Source organism: Dermacentor albipictus, chromosome 4, assembly GCF_038994185.2.
Source record: "Dermacentor albipictus isolate Rhodes 1998 colony chromosome 4, USDA_Dalb.pri_finalv2, whole genome shotgun sequence".
Lineage (NCBI taxonomy): Eukaryota > Metazoa > Arthropoda > Arachnida > Ixodida > Ixodidae > Dermacentor > Dermacentor albipictus.
In genome coordinates this window covers 112,209,544-112,228,806 of record NC_091824.1, presented here as the reverse complement: position 1 = coordinate 112,228,806, position 19,263 = coordinate 112,209,544, and the positions used below count along the sequence as shown (strand labels likewise).

Here is a 19,263-nt window from a genome sequence, read left to right as displayed (position 1 = left end):
GCGCAATTGAGCAGGAGGCGGGCGCGCGCAGTAAAGAATGCTTGGAATCACTTTATATCGTATGGCATATTCACGCGGTTCCTCGCCGGCTCTGTTCAAAGCTGATAGTTCACGCTACTTTTATCACGCGTTAAGACAATAAGACATGCAACGCGCCAGTTTCAGTACATGAAACTCGAAAGTCGAGCAGACCGGGAGGTATACCCTCAGAACACAAGCGCCGATCGTAGCAAACGTCAATGCTCACGAGTGGAAGGATATGTTGTCGCCTTTCCGGTGCCTTGCTCCGCAACCTTTTACAGCGCAAAACGCAGGCATTCTTTTATGTTACCCGCGATTCTTTCGTCGTCGCAAAAGACAAATCCACAGTGGGACTGCACGCGCCAGAAAAAATGGCGCCTTCGTAGTGCGCGATGCTAACGTCACCTTTTCGAGTTGCACAACAAAAGTATATGAGAGTACTAAAATATTTATTTTAGGTTTATTACAGTGTAGCCACAATCTACGCAGGCACATTGTTACATTTTTGTTTGTGTTTGTAAACAACAAGCGAACGAAGGGTTTAAAAACAATTGTAAGTAGCCATTGAAAGCCAAATCTAGTCATCTTCTGTGCCGTCTGCTAAGGTCTGTTGATGAACGTGAGCATGTGGTAAAGGGATGCGGCGTTCTTGAAGATTCTCTTCGTTGTATCGGTATGGTGGACAAGATGAAAATGACACTTGTGTCCGAACTTGAAGGCCATAAAGATCGTGTATGGTGTGTCGCGTGGAATCCTGCGGGAACCGTGTTGGCAAGCTGCGGCGGCGACAAAAGCACTCGTCTGTGGGCGCTCGAAGGTAGGGCACCTGACTCCGCGGTTTAACTTTTATGGTGAATTCCACTGGTATACTGCTTCATGCGGTTCTATAGAGATCACGGGCGTCCAGCATGTTATAGTGTTCATGATGGGAGTATTGTGAAAAAAAGAAAAAACTGTTCCAGGTGCGCGCACATCGTCCGTTGCAGGCGAAAAACCTGCATGTGAACCCTGGCTTTTTCAGCCGAGGTGCTCGCAGACATTTAAAGCTGAAGAAGTGTAATGCCATCTAAGTGAGCGCCCTGTCCTCACAGCGCAAGTTAGCTACGCCGGAGCTTTTTGTATCGGGGTGGTTGTTACATGCAGTGTACTTATGCCAGGAATGTTCACTTGTTGCTAAGCGATAGTGCGTGAGTTCTACCGTGACAACCAGCGTTGGAGGCCCCAAAGAACGTAGTACTGCGTCAGGTTGACAAAACAAGCCTAGAAAGCAGTATCAAACGTTGCGACTATATTTGTACCTATATTTGTACCGTTTTGCTATTTGCTTGGTTATCGGCTTGGAAATCAACGTAACGGATAATCTACCTGAGGGTGGCGCTTACAAATATGGTTAAAGAGCTTAATCGACGCCTAGCATTCGAACTGTTAAGGAGAGATAAATGTCGGTCTCTGTGGTTTGTGATAGACAAAAGGGGGAAGCTTGGACGCCTGAAACGACGCGAAAGATTTTAACTCCTGGGCTCGGTGCGAATTGTCTACCAATATAGATTACACTGCGTTCGAAACTACGAATAACCTGTCTGCTCTTGTGAAAATTTCTTGCACGAAAAGCGGCCCAACACTACACTAAAGTCGAATCTGCGACGTCAACTTGACATCATCGGGGTTTCTGTTTGGATTTAAAAAAAGAACAATTCGAACGTCGGCATCCGACTCTGGTTGTGTTGGTGGCTGTTGATACCGACTACGTCGCCGCAGGCCTTCGACGGTCTACACCGCTCCACGAAAACCGTTGTGACTTACACTGACAGCTTTGCTGTAAGAGGAAGTACATTGAATTGTTCGTTGAACTTGGAAGTGCGAATGAGATGATGTCCTCAATTGGCTGTTCGGAGTTCCCGACTGCTACCGTCTGAACTTTTGGGAATAGAAAGCTGCGGTGAAGCAATGCTTTGGAACTCGGGAAAGAGCGTATCCCTTTTACATGATACATTCGACTGGAACGTGTAACTTTAGTACAATTTGCACAGACAAAAGGAGCATTCGATGAACCCACACGTTTCCTGAACTATCGGGGAACTGGCTGCGCCTCGCTGATCGTTCCGTCGCTGCAAAATCGCCTAATCTGTTCGTCGCGCACTCGTTTCGGAAAAGGCAACAGAGCAGGCTCCTCGTGTGAGCTTTCCGGGTTCGCTCTGCGTGAACACGGGGAGTCGCAATGAACGCGCGAGAACAAATTCGCTGAGTGCAGTTTGCCGCGCTGCAGTAGCATGTGTGACAGTTACTTGCATATACATGTCTGCACATTCCGTCTAAAAGCGCACTAATTGGAGAAGTGCTAAATTAGTTCTAGCCAAGGGTTCTTGTTTGCTTTAGTGTGACCAAGGAACCCGTATCGGCTCCGAAGCGTCTCTGTGTTTTTTCACCTTGACTTGGTCAGCAAGCGCAACTTGTCCACCACTAAATCAGTTTGGACCGATAGAGCATTTTTTAAAAAGAAGTGTAGCTTCGCCAATTTCGCGGTAAGAGGTCGCACCAGAAGGCAAAATAAAAGCCTGTGTTAAATTTTTAACATTTCGCGCTGATACCGTATCGCCGGCATGTTCCAGCACATATTTCACAGTGTATTCACCTATGTGGACCGTTAACGCGCGCTTGATATTCTCAAAGCTCGATAATATATATATATATATATATATATATATATATATATATATATATATATTTTGACACACCATAGTTAACATGTATAAACGAAAAATTAGCTAGGTCCAGCAGACGTCGTCAAAGTCTATGACCTCACGGCGTGCTGGCGTGCGAACTTCGAGTAGGTGTGGCCACCCGCCCTCAGTCTCTTTTTTTTCCCCTCGTCTTTTGTGGCCTTACCCACTCTCCTGTCACGCTAAGGTTGGCCTTTTAAAGTGAAGGTGTCAGTGCACCCAGAAGCTTTTGGAAACGTTATATGCGTGTTTTTTCGGCGTTTTGTCTGAGCTAGAGACAACTAACGGGGTTTAGGTACCTGTAGAAGGAATGTGGGCCATGTTAGGGTTGATGTGCAGAAAAATTTCGAAGTGTGTTGGTTAATTGGGGGCTAAATGAACATTGCTAGACCTTCGTTTTTAGCCTGTTTAGAGTCGTTATATGAGACGCTTATAATGTTTACCAGCTTCCCTAAGAGGACCATGCAAAGGCGCTAGAAATTCAATATATTCAGAAAACGGGACCCATGATACGAGTGACGCGCGTAACAATTAAGCTTTCCAGAGCTTTACGAGCCTGTCTTGTGAACCGCACATGACGTTTGCCCAGTGTCATGAGAGAATTCAGCGTGCCACAAAATTGACATATTGAAGGAATAGGGGCACTTTGAAGGGCAACTTATGCGCGATGCATGCTCGGGCACGGTTTCACGAGCGTCAGTTAATTACAGTCGAAAGTGCCTTCGGCCGTTATCAACTACGTTACCCAGTGTCCCGTGAGAACTCTGTATACGTCACGAGTTTACATTTGGTGGAAATGGATGGCATGTTAAATGTATTGTATGGCGAAACTAACGTTTCTGGCTTGGATTAGATCATTGAAGATAATTACGTAATACTTGTGTGCTGCCTATACCTTTATGAATTCCGCGAGGCACGTAGGTTTTCCCGGCTTCCTCAGTGAACTTAACGAGACATTTTGTTGGTATTTCGTGAAAACAAGGCGCAGGATATACAGACGATGAGTAGGCGAATTTAAAGTCTGGGGGTCAAATGCGGTAGGTTACGTACACAAACGTTCCGGAGAATTACAAGTGTATTTTACGGACGACGAAAAGTTTAGTATGCTGTCCTGAGAGAACTGTAGCTGCCGCCAAAATCAACGTTAGAGAACTTGAGTGGAAAATTATGGCCGATTAGCATGCCAAGTTAAATGTGAGTGGATAAATTACAGCATTCGGCAAGTGTTTGAAAGCGTGAGTCGTCCGCTATCCGATATGTTTCCTAGTGTCGGCCGTTATCTGATATGTTTCCTGTAGAGTCCTCTAGGACACTAGTGTCGACAGTTATCTGATATGTTTCCTACAGTGTCCTCTAGGACACAAGTGTCGACCGTTATCTGATATGTTTCCCATAGTGTCCTCTAGGACAGTAGTGTCGACCGTTATCTCATGTTTCCTACAGTGTCCTCTAGGACACTAGTGTCGACCGTTATCTGATATGTTTCCCATAGTGTCCTCTAGGACAGTAGTGTCGACCGTTATCTGATATGTTTCCTATAGTATCCTCTAGGACACTAGGAAACATATGGGATAACGGTCCAATCACGCTCTCAAACACTTGCCGAATGCTGTAATGGCGATGTATGTGGAATGTTTAACATTTGTGGTTTAAATATGATCGTACATATTATATTACTCAATACTCATTTTCTGCTTATCTTTATGCATTCCCCGAGACACATACTACATTTTGCCGACGTCCTCGGTCAGCTAAACGAGGCACTTGGGTTGTATTTGGTGAAAATGAGGGGCAGGTTATGGGAAATTTCTAGGCAAAGTTCATTGTGTGGGCAAGTTACATGTGCAATTAAGCGCTCCGGAGAGCTGTGACTACGTTTTACGAACGGCACATAATTTAACTCACCGTCCTGCGAGAACTAGAACTGCCACCGATATCAAATTTATTGAAAATGTATCGAGCATTATAGCCAATGCGCATGCGAATCCTAATGCGTGTGGACAAATGACAGCCCTTGGGGGAATTCTTTCTGAATAATTCTTCGAAAGCGTTGTACGGCCGTTATCTTAACTGTTTCCCAGGAGACCGTACGTAACACCGAGCTCACATTCGGTGGAAATGGCACCAATGTTAAGGTTGGTTAAGGTGCCTCGGGGAACGCCTAAAGTTGGTTGTTAAGGTTTATTTAGGTTAAGGCTGTTAAGGCTTAATTATGATCGTTGCAAATAATTACTGAACCCTCGATTTTTCCCATATCCATGGGCTTCCGCGGTGCCCTTGGTGAACTAAACAAATCGCCTTGTTTATATTTCGTGCAAACAGGGGACAGATTATTGATAAAAATGTATGGGTTAACTACGGTTCTTGCAGTAAACCATACTCGTGCAAGCGCTCCAGTACGTTATAATTGTGTTTTAAGAATGGCGTATAATTTACCTACCTGTACTGAAACAATTCGTCCTATAACGTAACATAAACTATCAAAATCCTTCTGGAACCAAATTTGGTGAAAATGGGGGGAGGGGGGTGGGATTACGACTAATGCGAAATTTAATGAGCGCAGATGATGTAAGACGTTTTCTAAAGATTCGCTAATTGAGTTCTTGAAAACGTTATATGCTGGCAGTGTTTCGAAGTGTGGGGTTTACACTGCAGGCAACCGAAATGTTTAAAACTACTACCTGAAAAGAAAGGGCTTCGCTGGAAATTGCGCTGGGATTCTGCGAGGGCGCACAAGTCTTCTGACTTTTTGTATTGTTGAAGCGTAATTTACTAACAGACACACGCACGCACGCACGCACGCACGCATTGTGAATGCTTCGAAATGGCCTCGTTTTCACAGAATACATCGTGTGAAACCACTGCTTGTAAAGTAATACACAACATTCATCAGCGTGCATCAAGTTATTCTCGCGAGGCTTTGTGTTCTTTTCTTTATTTATTTATTTACGGCATTCTCGATTTCCGAGACTGCCGAAAACGGTGCGGCTATATACATGCAGCATGTCGTTCGTAATGGATACATAAATGCTGTCGTTGGCGCACGAAAAGGGCGCTCCACTCGTTAAGTCTTCGATTTCACAATTTGTCAAGTATAGCATCTCCCAATTCTTTGGCTCTACCAAACAGTTCTGCATAATATACCAGCTCGATGTATATAGTACGTGTATTGGTTTATTCCCCGAAATTATCAAGAAAAACATAATAAGATTGCTGTATCTCACGAAATTAAATTGCAAGACTTAAGAAATCTTTAGCTTTAATTGTCCAACTGCATGGTTGTGACAGAAATCGAATGCAGCTCGGCCTTCGTATATAACTGACGATGACTGCGTAACTCACCAGTCCTGCTTCCCACCACTCTTGCACGTAAAGTATGTGCTTGTGACGCAGGGTTGGGTGCCAAGCCGCCATTACCCTATAGCTGCTCAACACACAGTGTGGCAATGCTTGGAAAGAAGAAACTACTGCGCGTGTTCTTAAGTTCCGTACTAGGGACAGTCAGCCAGAGGCGTGGCCAGAATGCTTTTCTTCTTTCGAGGTGGGGGGGGGGAGGCACTCACTTGGCCGCGGACGGAAAGGGGGAGGAAGGGGGGCTTGGAAAGCCGCAAACGAACACAAAAATTTGAGGGGGGGGGGCGGTGTCTACGGCACTGCAGTCTGCAATGATAATTCTCTCATTTGTAGCTAGACAAGAAAAAGAAAAGTGTTGAGGATCACTCAAAGTATGAAGCTTTCAATGCCGCTCAAAGCAGTGGGAGCTGGCTGGGCGAGAACAAGGACGACGACAACGGCGCGGCGAGGACGACCCAACTAATGCTGACACACATCGTGGACTCTCGATCGAACTCTGGGTGGGGCCGAATACGGTCCTCTTTTCTGGCGAATAGTTCTGCTAATGGAACGTAATCGATATGATGGCGAAACCCGTTAGAGTCGGCTTGAAAGTTGGCGAAGTGCACTTCAGAGTAAATGAAAGCGGATATACTTAAAGACGCCAGAACCTCTCGGAAATGGCAGTTACTCGTGATTCACGCAATGCGTTGACAGGTAGGTATGCGAAAGGATTGGCGTGGAAGGATTGACGCAGAAAGGTATGTTATGCTTCAGCTGTTGAACTCCCCAAAGCAACAAGCAGCTATGAGCGACGTATAATGGAATGCTGGGGATTAATTCCGGATCATTTAGAATAACTTGGGGTTCTTAAACTAGCACCGAAATTTCGGTACACTACCGCTTTTGTATCGCCCTTGCCAGTAGCGGAACGCCACAGCGTTCGCCATTGAACCGCATGGTCAATGCACGCCATTGGACCACATGTTTGAATAGTCTCGAACATCTTTGTGCCCACCGTCAAAAGTCAAAAGGTGAATAACTTTGCCGAGCCGTCCTCGGTTTCCCTTTAAACTTAGCCTCATCGACGGCCTCCGAGGAGGCCCGACGGGAGTTATGGAGGAAACCCAATGGCGCCACCTGCCTTTGCACGAAATGTACAACTGCCGTCTCTCAAATTCGCACGGCAGGATGCGGATAATCTTGATATGGGCACCGAAGCCGCTCGCAGCGTCTTCTGGACCGGCATTATAGTGTGCTCACTGCCTCTATGCAGGTGGTGCGTGGACGTGCAAGGCGATGCTGCTGGATGGCCACCGGCGGACCGTGCGCAGTGTCTCGTGGTCCCCGTGCGGCAGTCGCCTCGCCTCGGCCAGCTTCGACGGCACCGTGTGCATATGGAGGATCGACGGGGAATCGCGCACTTGGGAGAGCGTGGCGACTCTGGAGGGACACGAGAGCGAGGTGAAGGCCGTCGCCTGGTCTCCCTCGGGACGCCATCTGGCCACCTGCGGCCGGGATAAGACCGTCTGGATATGGGACGGTGAGGGATCACATATGTGACTGCTGTCGCAGAGGGTGTGCATGGTAATCAAAGCGGTATGTGTCTCGCGCTTTGTTGCTTATGCCTGTTTTAGAATAGTGATGTCGCTTCTCGTTACCGCTCTCCTGCGATATATTAGTGGAGCAGGGGAGGGGGGCGGGGGCTCAGCCTTTAGCCTCACCGACATCTGTCTCTTGTTACCCTTGCGGGCGGTCCCGGTTAGCTTGTTCGCTTTGCGCGTGCTAGTTGACCATGAACCTGTCACCCACGCAGTGCCCACGAATTAGAGACCGCGGAAAGCGCCATCACTTAACTCCGTGATGCAGCTTTTTTATATGTATTTCGTAAAATCGCAGCGGCGTCACCATACGTACCATCGTCCCAGCATCTGGCCCTTAACGGTTAATGCATGATGATCAACGAGGATTAACGATCTATGGTAGGGCCACTTTGACCTGAATTTGTTACGCAGCGAGTTCTTTAGGCAGAGAGGCCTGAAGGCAACCGGCTTCTGCTAATGTGCAAATTGTGAAAATGCTTAAGGCGATCCTCTTGTTTTCAGGCGGTCGTTTTCCCCGCATGCATGGTGAATCCTTGTGTCAAGCGATAATAGTTTTCTAGCATAGCACTGCAACTACTGAATAGGCCGCCTGCCACTGACAACCTACCAACTTTGCGCTTAGTGGCTGCTGCAGCTTTGTGCTCATCTCGGATCAGCTGTAACAAGCGCAGAGCTGGCAGGTCCGTAGTTGTAACGGTAAAGGGGGGTGGGGTGCGTGCTATGCTAGAAGCGAGCAGTTACGGCATGCCCATTGTGTTCAGGCATTACTGATGGCCAGTGTTTGCTTGTAGATGCAATACACATATCACTTTGGTGTGTGGTAGCCGAGTACCGTAACGTGTCAGCTTATACTTCGGCGGGCACTGTCCGCTTAAACGCAGCGATCGGGCAGGGCCGATTACAAAAACCGGCGTATTTCATTGTGACGACTCTTCCTATATAGCTATTTTTATGCACTGCCTTATCCTATGTAGCTATTTTTATGCTCCGCCTCATACAGCGTGGATTCGGTGAAAATGGTGATTATGTTCCTGCGCTCTCCGGAACGGAGGGGATGGGGCGACAAACAAAGACACCCCACGTTCGTTTAAGGGAGCGCTCGAAGGCTCACCGGCGATCGCTCCGCGCCTGATTGGCTACAAACCAGAGGCATGAGGTGGGAGATATGACAAAAAAATCACTTAGGTTTAATTCAAAGGAGCCTGCGCGACATACATTACGAACGAAGTACGCACAACCGCGAACAGCTTCGCTAAAGGCGAGAGATTAACAAACAACCAAGGGCCCTCCCGCGAAGCGCACAACAAAGCGAGCCAGATGGAGATTTGGGGTTGGTACAAAAAAAGAAATAAAGACGCAAGCATACAACAGCAAACACGCACGCACGCACGCACGCACGCACGCACGCACGCACGCACGCACGCACGCACGCACGCACGCACGCACGCACGCACACACACACACACACACACACACACACACACACACACGCACGCACGCGCGCGCACACACACACACACACACACACACACACACACACACACACACACACACACACACACACACACACACACACACACACACACACACACACACACACGCACACACACACGCACGCACGCACGCACGCACGCACGCACACACACACACACACACACACACACACACACACACAGTGACTATGGTGTTGGGCTGCTTAGCACGGAGATCGCGGGAATCGAATCCCGGTTGATGGGGGCGAAATGCAAAAACACCCGTGTACTTTAACGTTGCAAATACATGCACGTTAAAGAACCCCAGGTGGTCAAAATATCTGGAGTCCTCCACTGCCGCGTGCCTCATAATCAGAAAGTGGTTTTGGCACGTAAAACCGCACAATTAAGCAAAAGATTCGGTAGTCCGGTCGATTCCCGGCGTGTGTCCACGTCACCCAGTCTCTCCCTAGTTGCGCGCCATCGATCACGTAATGAACAGGTCAGTAGAGTTACGGGACAATAAAAGAGGCTCTCTCCCAATGCGGCGGCAATGTCGAGAGGCGCGCGCACTTTGTGACAGAAAGCATATACTCTGTCTGAATTAAATTGATGCAAATTCAATTCTGACGCCTTTTAGTCATCGAAAGCTTCTAAGGCTTCTGTTTTCTGTAGGAACCAGCAGCTACGCGAGATATGTCCAAGATTGACCTTCCTAGAACAGGCCGTTTCGATGCCGGATTGTTGTCTACTGAGTTGGCAGAACGTCTATGTCGTTCCGCCGAGGCGTCGTGCTGGGCTTTGCGTCAGTGATAATATATCCGCGGAAGGGATCGATCGAAACGGACCTGGTTCGTGGCGGATGGTTTGGTTTGCAACACGCTATTATGATATAAGGAAGGGGGGGGGGGTGCATTTGTTTGGTTTCCTTCTTGCAGAGAGATCAGTTAGATGTGATCACCTCTTTGCTCTGCGTTTCTGCAGTGGAAGATTCCGACGAGTTCGAGTGCGCATCCGTTCAGGCGTGTCACAACCAAGACGTCAAAACAGTGACATGGCATCCAACGGAAGAGGTGAGAGAGAATAATTGCACTGAATTAGGCCGCTTAAAGGCGTCGCACCGACGAAAGTGTCCGTTGTCGGTGTCGAAATGAACTTAGAAGAGTGTGTGTGTGGGCCAGTTGGGGGAATCATGACTTGGGAAGTTACCGCAAAAAACACGCAGGACGAAGAAAGAGACAATACGAAGTGGTTTGTGGATTTGATGAAACGAACGCTGAGTTTATACATATGAGACACATGTGTGCACCCGAAAAGCAACGAGGAAGCCAATAAAAACACAAAATGACCTTCGACAGTGGTGCGGTACAAATGCTAAGGTAAACGCTGATATACTACTTCGTGGTGTCCCTTTTTTTCGTCCCGTGTGCTCTTCGCGGTAACTTCCCAAATCGAAATGAACAGCGCAGCTGCAGCACTTGTCATCAAAGGAGCGGTAAACAGTGAACGTCATCGTTCCCTATGATGGGAAATGTGAGGTCGTCAAGTATTCTTATCAGGCGTTTCTGTGCATGCCTCAGAGTAATAATCCTAAAACGTTGTTCCGAAAACTCAACGGTGTGTGTGCTGTGTGCATGACAGTCGCAGATAGTCAGTATCATTGCGGACTCCACCACTGCGACATAACTTCGTAGTATAAAAAAAAGAACCCTTAGGGATGTAAATTATTTTACAGTGTATATGACCTGCAAGCGTTTGCTATTAGTGAGCGCGCGTACTACAATACTGACTTACAGCGTTAAAGGAACAAATACAGTATGAAAAATGTCAGAACACAACAGCATGCATTCGCACATAGAGACCCCACAAGTTTAACGCGCATACGAAGTAGAAGCATTAGCACTGAAGAAAGAAATTGTTTCGTTCTGTATGGTCATCCTTATATATACACTTATTTTACTTTCTTCCTTTCGTTTTTATCCCGTCAAGCTAAACGGCATGCATAATCAGTTTCCCGAACTGGTGGCGAACGCTGTGTGAACCCATGTCAGCGACAATGAAAAGCGCATACTTCACGTGTTTTTTTTTTTTTTCCGAAGCGCACTCCGTTTCGTTGCGCGCAGTCAGCGATGTCACAGGGGCAAAATAGGAAAAAAAAAATCCGTGAACGATTACGGTACTTTCTAATGCGGAATTTGAGCGCAGCTCTATACGTGTTTTCATTTTGTGATATATTGAAGCAAAGAATTTGAGACAGACATGTAGCAGGGTCGGAAATCGTCAAAAACCTGATCTGCCGATCAAGCGCGTCCGCTTTTATACATGACTCGTCGAAGGTTCCAGTGTAATCGCTGGTGCCGCGTGGCTTCCAGAAAGTACTACAAAATTCGCTTTGTGCATACAATCAGATTACAAAACGATCGCAAACAATGACAGTACAAGCAAGCGCGAACGAGACCAAACTAAGCAAACCAAACAGGCGCAAGCGAGAGCTGACGCGAACAGACGATAGTATACGAAGCGAGCGGTCTGGCTGAGACCAGATACGAGTACGCATTGAGCGGTCGGGCGGGTCCGCATGACACGTTTCACATGCTTGTGTCACTGAAGGGCCGCTCTCATTGGTCTCCGCCGTTCGCGTCGTTCATATCCCGCTCCGCGTTCGCTCTTTTGCTATGCTCGTTCGTTCGGTTACGCGGCCGACGCCGACGCTCGCCGCAGGAACGGGTGCTGATACTAGGTGCGCTCTATGAAGCATACTATGAAGCACACTTCTTCGCCCCTTGCACACAATTTTGAGAGAGTGATTCAGTGTTTTTAATACGGTTGTTTTCTTACTGTAGGGTCCGAAGGAGTACGACTGAATTTATTTAGGAGTGCGCTGATAGTATGGTGTGAGGATTCACCTCAAGCCTGGCAGTCAGCGCTGGGGGAACGAGAGGAAAGTCAGTTTATGAGGACTATCAATGCGGACAACCGGCAGGAAATAAATACAGGCACATGACTGACGAGGCGCGAGGTAGAACCTTCTCCTATCTCTAGTATTACGCACGAGCGATTGCGTTAATAGTTTTCGAGTATGGCGAAGGCTGAGTTAAGTCGTCAGGGAAGCTACAGCATTACAGTTAAGTTGTGTGTGCACTGATGTACACGCTTTCGGCGTTCCGCAAACGCGCCAACGACGCGCAGAATTAAGTCCAGTTGACGTCTACTCAATGCAAAGCATCTTTGGTTTGGTAGATGATGGTTGTTATGAATTATATCAAAGTCTGATCCCGCGCAAGAGGGGGCAAACTTTCTTATTATGCGGCCCAAGACGGCGGCACCCGTGGACAGAACGTAAAGGTTATTGTACCGCGATCGCAGGAGCTGGTGTCCACCAGCTACGACAACAGCGTGCGGGTGTACGCCGAGCAGATCGACGACTGGGAGTGCGCGCACACACTGACCGAGCATCAGAGCACCGTGTGGTCGGCGTGCTTCGACGGCCGGGGCCGCCGCCTCGCCTCGGCCAGCGCCGACGGCAGCGTCCGCATCTGGAGCCGTCTCCAGGGGGCGCCGTCGGGAGAGGCCCGCTGGAAGTGCGAAGGCACGATCGGCACGCTGCACCCACGGCCTGTCTACAGCGTCTCTTGGTGAGCGGACTATAAGCTCGAGGGGCTTTAAGTGGTCCTTTGCGACGTGCCCCGTTGCAAAGTCTCTGTGGCCGAGCGTGCGCCTAGGAAACTGCAGTATAGCCTCTGGTCACCTTGTAAGCGTACGTACGCTTTCGCTGCTTCTGCAACCAGTCGTGGCGGTGAGCGCAACGCATGTCGTCACGTTGAAGTGGTGGTGAAGAAGCGAACATTGTCAAGAGTGTTAGTTAAGGATCGAACTATTTATTGGGTGCACTTGTGCCCAGAAAGACAAGCAACGTTGAAATGACGAAGGTAGCGGCTAACGCTAGTCGTCGGTCGTTGAATGTGATCTCGCCGGGTCAAGTGCGTCATCAACCATGTTGTATATATGAACCTAACATTTCAGAGCTGTTGCTGGTGCTCGCGTACATCCGAGAATGGGCTACAACAGTATTCGCGCGCGCAATTCGATTAAACGAGACTCATTCAAGAACTTGACGACACAGTAGGCGCGTCTTACGTCGACCGACAACTCGATAGCACTCAGTGGTAACACGGAGAAAAATGACCACCGGCAATAAAACAGTTCATGGATGACAGTACTATTTACATAAAATGGTTCTTAATAGTGACGTGCACACTTAGCGAAAGGGCTTTATAACTTATTGTGTGCTTGCTGTTCTTTTGTAAGAGCACAAATTTTGCGGCTATATCTCATCTTCAATCTTCACCGTAGATGAAAACACATGGCATCGAGCCATGCCTTGCTGATTTGAAGAAGAAAAAAAAGGCTCGCCGTGGTTTATTTATCTCGCCATGAGAGAAATTACTTGCTGCAAACAAGTGGACTGATGCTGCCACTTCACGTTGGCTAAAATTGAAGAATAAGCAAAATGTATCACGGCGCCTTCTGCAGGGATAGCATCAGCGCTTGATTTCGCCGGCATGTTGTGCCGCCAATTTAGTGTATAAGAGCGATGGATTGGCGCTAGACATTGCCTCTGGTCGATCAGTCTATTCATAAGCCAATCAGCCGTCGCTCCTTCAGGGCCGTTCGCCTTATTTTCTCGCTCTGTCGTTCGCAGGTGCCCTCTTACCGGCTTACTGGCCACGGGATGCGGCGACAATGGAGTTCGCGTGTTCGCCGAAGAGCAGTCCGGCTCGGGAGAGCCTCCCTGGCGGTTAGCGTGCCACGAATCGCACGAACAGGACGTCAACTGTGTCGCCTGGAACCCGTCCACGCCGGGTCTCCTCGCTTCGGCAGGCGACGAGGGCCGGGTGCGCATTTGGCAAATCGAGCCGCCGCCACCGACGACGACGACGGCTGCGCCGTAGTAGAACGTCCTCTTAATAAATATCTGTTGTAGTGCTTTTTTTTTTTCTGTGCGCGACTCTCGTGTATTTTGTGCCAGCTTCCCTCGGTGACCTCCGCAAGAATTTGCCGCACTTGCACTCCACGGTTCGCTTGTATGCGATACGTTATAAACCCGCGAAGGCGCTTCTCCGGACACCTCGCGTCACCTACCAAGTTGGCTCACCTCGCGCTATAATTGTAATCAGGGTTTCAACAAGCGGACTGATGACGTAATTCCTATCGACTTCATTCCCCCGTACCGTCCATGCTTTCGAAACGCCCGTAATGGTTTGAGTGGTAGGTTATGGCAGCTTGGATGTTTGGGAAAGGCTGCCTACGGAATATTGCATCATAGTTCATTTTAAGTGTGCCGCCGCGGTTCGTGACGCGATTGGCATAAGAATGATTTAGCATATTGTCACGGGAGAAGTACACGAAGACCGCGCGGAACCAAGGTTTCTACTAGCATCAGCTCAAAAGTATCGGCTTCTTTTATGCCAAGCGCGTGCTCACAAATGATATGTGACAACATAGTGCTACCGTTTACCATTACTCTCTCTCTAATCGTACGGCAACTGACAGGCAGGTGGCCCGGACCATATACCGCCAATGCGTGCATGCTGATCCGCGCCGCACCTGCCATGCACGTGCATCAAGCTACTGTAGCACGTACCTGTCCTGGCAGGTAGCCGGAGTCGTTGCAATCATAGAGCCTCGTACTAAGAATCGTACTATGAAGCTAAAATGACGGTGATGGTACAGTAGCATGAAACTTTGTGATGATACATCATACCTCTATGGCAGAACATTATTTTGCTGCTTGACATCGCCGAAGTGGAACGGGTTTCGACCCGAAGTTTCACTTTGCATTTTTTATGCACTAGGTCATCATTGTTGCTAGCGGAAGACTTATATGCCAAAGCGCCTTTCAATATGCGATTCATTTCCTCGCCGCTACATCATAAATAGACATATTCGTTCCCTCAGCGCAATCTGCTCTTTTGTTTCTGTTAAATATCTGCTGTTGCGGTTTTGTTAAAACAGCGTCAGTAAGTTGGGAAAGGGAACCTTTCAGCAAATTCAAGACGTGTCCTTGTCATAGCAGTAGAAGAAGCCTTGCATAAGCGGTTCTCGTCGGGTGGAATTGTTTCGAGGGTTACCAGGTAAAGTGCTGTGTACGCGCGATCTGTGTAACTTAAATGCCCCCGTTAAACCACAGCAAAACGACGGTGTAGGTTAGTTTCGGTAACACCACTTTAACCAGAGGGTATGCGACACCCGCATGTACGCTTCTCCACATACCTATATAAAATAGTTTGACGAAACTGAGATGGCGGGCCTCGGGTCAACGTGCAGGCCGGTGACATAATTTTTGCCACCGTCCGTTCCCCGTACTGTCCAAGTTTTGAAAACGCGTGTCTCAGCTGTAACAGTGCTGCTGCTAGCGGGAACGCGGCCATCTTGGTCAGGACAAATGAGATGTGTGACAAACCCTGCTTACGGAATTTTGCGTATCATTCAGTCAGCTAAGCATGACGAATGCTTAGCTGATTATTATTATTATTATTATTATTATTATTATTATTATTATTAAGAAATCACCCTCACCAAAAGAGAAGTGCCTAGAGATTGACATATGCTGAAGGGAACACCACGGCCATTCGCTTAATGAGTGAGGAAGCAAGGGAAAAAGAAGGCAAGGCACAGAACAACACATCCCAGACAGGGCACGAGCATTACACTGACAGGAGTTGGGTTCCGTTGCTGAAAAAGATTTTAGAACAACTTTGTGTGCTTTCCGGATAAAGAAGGAATGATAACGAAGAGTCACAAGTACGGCTGGTGACTGCTGCGGTAAAATCGTCTGTCAAAGAGCGCTTTCTACAGTATACTCAAACTATAGATTGACGACATAAACTCGTAAATATCCCGTAAAGTACCCTTGCAGAACGCACGAGTTTTTTTCTCTTTAGAAATTTGGTTCTGCTCGGGGAACCACCTTGCGCACTTGTCTCGTCATGACAGGACACTCTTTACTCAAATAGTGTCTATTCGGATAACAGAAACGCTGCGCAATCGCCACCATTGTTTTCCATTTGCAGCTCCGACACGTGAGTGTCTGTCGGCTCTTGTGTCTGCGATAACCGACAGCTCTTATCGAATGCCACGTGCGTCAATGAAGAACACCTATTGTTCTGTCCTGGAATAGTTCACCGACACGTTCCGATTTTTCCACATGCAGTTCGGGCCGTGGTACGCCTTTCAGGTTTTCCTCACAAAGCTCGGGACACCGAATTGCTAAAACCTGGACGATTGTATAACGGTCCCATTGCAACTGTAGTCAGTGGAACACGGGGATACATATATATATATATATATATATATATATATATATATATATATATATATATATATATATATATATATATATATATATATATATATATATATTGACCGGTTAGCTTTAACGACCGCCAGAAACACTCCAGTGAGAGGCACACAGGTGCGCGCCTGTTGGTGCCAAGCAAGTGACAAGTGCGCAATTCCCGCAGTAACACTGGCACGTCTCGTGAACAAAAACGAACGAAAACGTGCTTAAGAAGCACACTCCAGTGGTAAGGCGACGAGCTGAGACTAAACGTTTGCACCTACCGATGAAGGACGAGTTTTACCAAGGTATGGAGAATGCACAATGCATCTCAGCGCGAATTTGGGGGCAGTTGTTTAAAAAATAAGCCATTTGGCAGTATTCCAAGTACATGGACGTGTCCGGAACACAACGTTCAGGTTCGCTCTTGCATCTCTTTTAAAGCGCTAGGAGGGAAAGGTGCGAGTTGGCGATGTGCACAGCTGTGTACATAGTGCCTGAAAGGGTGAAATAATATTAACTAGCTGTATAGCTACACAGTGATTTATAGAGCGACTAACGTCTTCCTCCTCAAGCAAGCAATTTACATATGCATATAGAACAATTCGGCTATGGTCTAGAAAGAAGATAACATGTTTTATTCTTAATTTGTACGCGGAACATGTGTCATCGTCAGTGATTTCCGAATGATTGGCCTTGAACCAGGAGCGGAAACAAGCGCGAATAGAATGTAATGTGTCGTGTGCCACTTAAAGAGATCACTGCCTTTTTTTTGTCTCTAAATCGAGTGCATGCGCGTTTTTCTTTTTTTTTTGGTTGTCCACAAATGCACAATCCCTGATCGTACCGGAAGGCCATACAGACACTTCCGTGGACGTGATTTTAGCACCCACTATCGAGCAAGGTGGATCGCTCGAGGGGCTTTGTAATATGTGCAATATGTGTAATAAGTGCTGCAGCGTTTGGAATCTCAGTTACTTTACTCGACCTTTGGTTAATCTCACAGGGCGTGCACTCGTGAGACTCGTTACTGCTGCGAGGCAGCCAGTGACTCGGCCTCTTCGTCGCCGTGCCCGCCTGCAACTAAAAGCGGTCGCCGCGTTGGCGATCACTTTTAGCCCATCGCGTGACAGCAGTAACCAACATCAAGGAATGCTACGGTTCCTCGTTGAGCGCATGCAATGGTACACACATTTCTACTAGGCAATGAATATGAGTTTGTTAAATTGCACTGTAGCCTAATAAAAGCAAAACTTTGCGGCAAATGCACCTAGCCAGAATGCACCCAGCACAAGGCGTATGGTTTGTGTGTGTACTTGATATGTGTCCTTTCTACGCTTTGCGCTGTTAACACCAGGATCGAAAACCAACAAGCCCAAGCTACTATTCCAGCGTAAGTATAGAGTATTCACTCTGTATACCTGAACTACCTCATTGTCGTCACGCGCAAATATTTGCACATTATTGGACGGACAGACTCCCCGGACGGTTCAGTGTGTGGCGCTGTAGAGATTATAGAACATGTGCTCGCGGTGTGCCCTGAGTATGCGCGAGAAAGACTGACATTGGCAGATACATTGAGACATTTACACAATGGACCACTGTCGGAGGACCTCTTGCTAGGCGCGTGGCCACAGAGTTGGCAGACGACAGAGACAATGCGTGCACTTTCACGTTTCCTAGGTGACACGGGCCTGGACTCACGCCTGTGATACCAGTTGTGTAATGTGTCCTTCACCTCGTTCCTCCCATTATCATCCCCCATTGTGACCCTTTTTCTTCCCCTCTTCCCCTTCCCTTACGTAGAGTAGCAGGCCAGATGCTCCATTATCCGGCTTACCTCTCTACATTTTCCAATCATTAAAATACTTCTCTTCTTGATATGTATGCTCGCGGCACAGACATTTCCTATGCGCGGGATCGGAACACTCGAGCCACTTTTCGAAACAACTATCCCGAGTTCTCTGGTAAGGCAGACGACGTGCGCGAGAAGCGATGAGATCCGCTGAAGGAGCAGTGGCCTAGGCGAGAAGCTGTAGATCCTGGTGTTAACAGCGCAAGTCGTAGAAGGGTCACGAGACGAGAAGACGACATCACAAGCGCCTCGCACGCTCTAACGCACGCACCCTCCATAGCGCTTGTGGTATCGTCTTTTTGTCTCGTGTCCCTTCTACGATTTGCGCTGTTAACACCAGGATGGAAAACCAACAAGCCCAAGCTACTATTTCAGCGTAAGTATTAGAGTTTTCACTGTGTATACCTGAACTGCCTCATCGTCGTAATCGTCATCATCAGTGTTCTAATCCTGTCTTCTGTTCAATGCGTCACCTTAATGTAGAGTAATTGACCTGGTGTGGTTTTAAAACATATCTGTGAGTTCTCAATGACAAATGCCGTGTGTCAATATCTTGAGTTCATACCGAGTGTCGTTTTTTAAGACTATACGTAATTTTAAGATATCGCCTGTGGAACGCGGCACAATTTAAATCTTTGAACTGGATTACTGGAAGAGGCGGACATTATTTACGCGAAATATCAAATTCGTAATTCGTAATATGTGCCGTAAGTAATTAGTAATACATTTAGTGAAACTTTGTTAACTAGTCGATTACTCATTTTGATTTTTCGCGGAAGTAATGTCCGCCTCTTCATGTAATCCAGTTGATGCTATCTGCTACTCAAAAATTCGGTACCGTAAAAAAAAGGAAGAAAGAAAGAAAGGAACACCTCCATTGTTCCGATACCGTGTGCTTGAGCGCCGAACACGATTATGT

The 19,263-nt window shown here is 47.6% G+C and overlaps 2 protein-coding genes across 4 annotated transcripts in view; one reads left to right on the top strand and one right to left on the bottom strand.

Moving 5' to 3' along the window:
- Positions 1-409, bottom strand: part of LOC139059259 (peroxynitrite isomerase THAP4-like) — a 28,531-nt gene extending 28,122 nt beyond the window's left edge. The window contains exon 1 of one of the 3 annotated variants that reach the window (XM_070537427.1): positions 248-409. In XM_070537427.1, coding sequence (XP_070393528.1) covers positions 248-318 — 71 coding nt within the window. In that variant the 5' untranslated portion in view covers positions 319-409. Of the gene's footprint in view, positions 1-204 lie in introns of all 3 variants that reach the window. The other 2 variants (XM_070537433.1, XM_070537431.1) reach the window with 2 other exon arrangements.
- Positions 410-602: 193 nt separating this feature from the next.
- On the top strand, positions 603-14,149 carry Ciao1 (cytosolic iron-sulfur assembly component 1). Its single transcript, XM_070537434.1, has 5 exons — positions 603-838; positions 7,351-7,617; positions 10,135-10,223; positions 12,517-12,785; positions 13,853-14,149. Exons 1-5 carry the CDS (start codon positions 697-699, stop codon positions 14,100-14,102), a joined length of 1,017 nt encoding a protein of 338 aa, XP_070393535.1. The 5' UTR covers positions 603-696; the 3' UTR covers positions 14,103-14,149.
- The last annotated feature ends 5,114 nt before the right edge of the window (positions 14,150-19,263 follow it).